The sequence below is a fragment of the Sinocyclocheilus rhinocerous genome, unplaced genomic scaffold (genome assembly GCF_001515625.1).
Source record: "Sinocyclocheilus rhinocerous isolate Xijiao unplaced genomic scaffold, SAMN03320098_v1.1 scaffold461, whole genome shotgun sequence".
Lineage (NCBI taxonomy): Eukaryota > Metazoa > Chordata > Actinopteri > Cypriniformes > Cyprinidae > Sinocyclocheilus > Sinocyclocheilus rhinocerous.
In genome coordinates this window covers 462,371-464,128 of record NW_015624123.1, presented here as the reverse complement: position 1 = coordinate 464,128, position 1,758 = coordinate 462,371, and the positions used below count along the sequence as shown (strand labels likewise).

Below are 1,758 nucleotides of genomic sequence, written 5' to 3'. Positions count from 1 at the left end.
TTGATAGTTTAGGGTGTTTGTCCTTATAAACTGACAGGTGTCATCTTAGTGTCAACAGCATGATTTTGCTTTAGTAACTGTGGCTGAATAAGTTCATTACTGCCTGTTTGCGAAGTCATTTTCAAACTTACTCAGCTTGATCATTCCAGTTGTATTAAACCAATAAAAGATGCTAACAATCGAATACTGATATGTACACACAGTGTTGTTATTGTCCTTCAGAGTCAGTGATAGATGGGCTGGACGTACTCAGGGGGGAAAAAGCCCACACGGCCACGGCAGCGACCTTTCCAGCGCTGAGAATCGGAGCAGTCCAGCAGGTCTATGACATCACCCCGCAGGAAGTGCAGCTGGCAGTTGTGCTCTGGATTGAAGTCCAACATGGCATGTGCTTGATGGGGCCTCTGATGGGAAACAATAACAGACAAAGGTCATTATTGTTGTGCCTGCCTTTACATTTTCCACATTTAGGTCCATTTTGACGTAGTATTTTTCCTGCCTCATCATTACAATTACACCTGAGATATTTTTTGTAGTTTCATAACTGATAAGTTTGTTTTTCCTGATGTGGATTACATGTCATTTGGAAAATTGGCAATCAGGTAATTGTTTAATTTATATGGAAAGTATGCTTGAAAAGCCTGACAAGGTTTCTGAACATGGTTTACTCAAAGTAAGCATTTCTGACACCCCTGAGTACAAGAATCTTAACAAGAATCTTTTTGCTGTTTGGTGAAAAAAAAACATATGCTATTTACAATTCAACAGTCATTTAAAAAGCATTTAAGTATGAAATTTTAATTGCTGTTGTCAATGAGTACAGCTGTATGTGTACGTGTTAATTACCTTTAGTGTATGGTCTGTATCCCTCAGAAACACAGTCCTTTCCTTTGCTATGCTGTTGATCTTGTAGAAGTCCACAAGCTGATTTAAGGAAGGGAAGATCTCCTCCCAAACAAAGTAATAGCCATCTCTGTCCTTTAACACCTTGAAATGCTGTACATGATCCCCATAGCTGTTCAGAGGAGACAGAAATTCAGAAGCACACAGCACTACAGAATATCAGAGCATTTACAGAATAAGCCCTCTAGGATTTCATAAAGTGACCCCAAAAAGCAGGACACTTAAGTCACTCTTAAAGGGGTCATATGAGGCGATTTCAATTTTTCCTTTCTCTTCGGAGTGTTACAAGCTCTTGGTTCATAAAGAAGATCTGTAAAGTTGCAAAGACTCAAGTCCAATGAGATATTCTTTATAAAAGTTAAGAGTCAACCACGCCTACCTAAAACGGCTCGTTCTAACACGCCCCCACATGTCTACGTCGCTATGTGGGAAGATTTGCATAACGCCGCCCAAATGTTCACGCAAAGAAAGAAGGTGTAACTTTTATTCTCGCTGAACCGGTCGAACCAGTTCACCAAATCGAATTGAATCGTTCGAAACGGTTCGCGTCTCCAGTACGCACTAATCCACAAATTACTTAAGTTATTAATTTTATAAACGTGCCTGACACTCCCTCTGACGCGAAATAAACCAATATCCCGAGTTATTCAGTTTCTCCTAACAGTACATTGACTGAACTGCTAAAAGAGAACCGATGATGGGATGTGCACGAGCAGAGCAGCTGGACTGAGTCTCGTCCTGCTGGGAGACAGTATCACAGTATGGTAGGGGCGTAACATTTCCGTCACACGCTTGAGGTATTCGGCCAATCACAACGCACTGGATAGCTGGCCAATCAGAGCACACCTCACTTTT

At 41.2% G+C, this 1,758-nt stretch overlaps 1 protein-coding gene across 1 annotated transcript in view; it reads right to left on the bottom strand.

Annotated features, from left to right (window-relative positions):
* The window catches only part of LOC107737776 (GRB2-related adapter protein-like), a 13,518-nt gene continuing 11,760 nt past the window's right edge, over positions 1-1,758 (bottom strand). Inside the window, exons 4-5 of the mRNA XM_016549398.1 lie at positions 847-1,015; positions 1-404 (exon numbers count right to left, since the gene is read on the bottom strand). Of these exons, the coding sequence (XP_016404884.1) occupies positions 225-404; positions 847-1,015 (349 nt within the window). The 3' untranslated portion in view covers positions 1-224. The remainder of the gene's footprint in view (positions 405-846; positions 1,016-1,758) is intronic.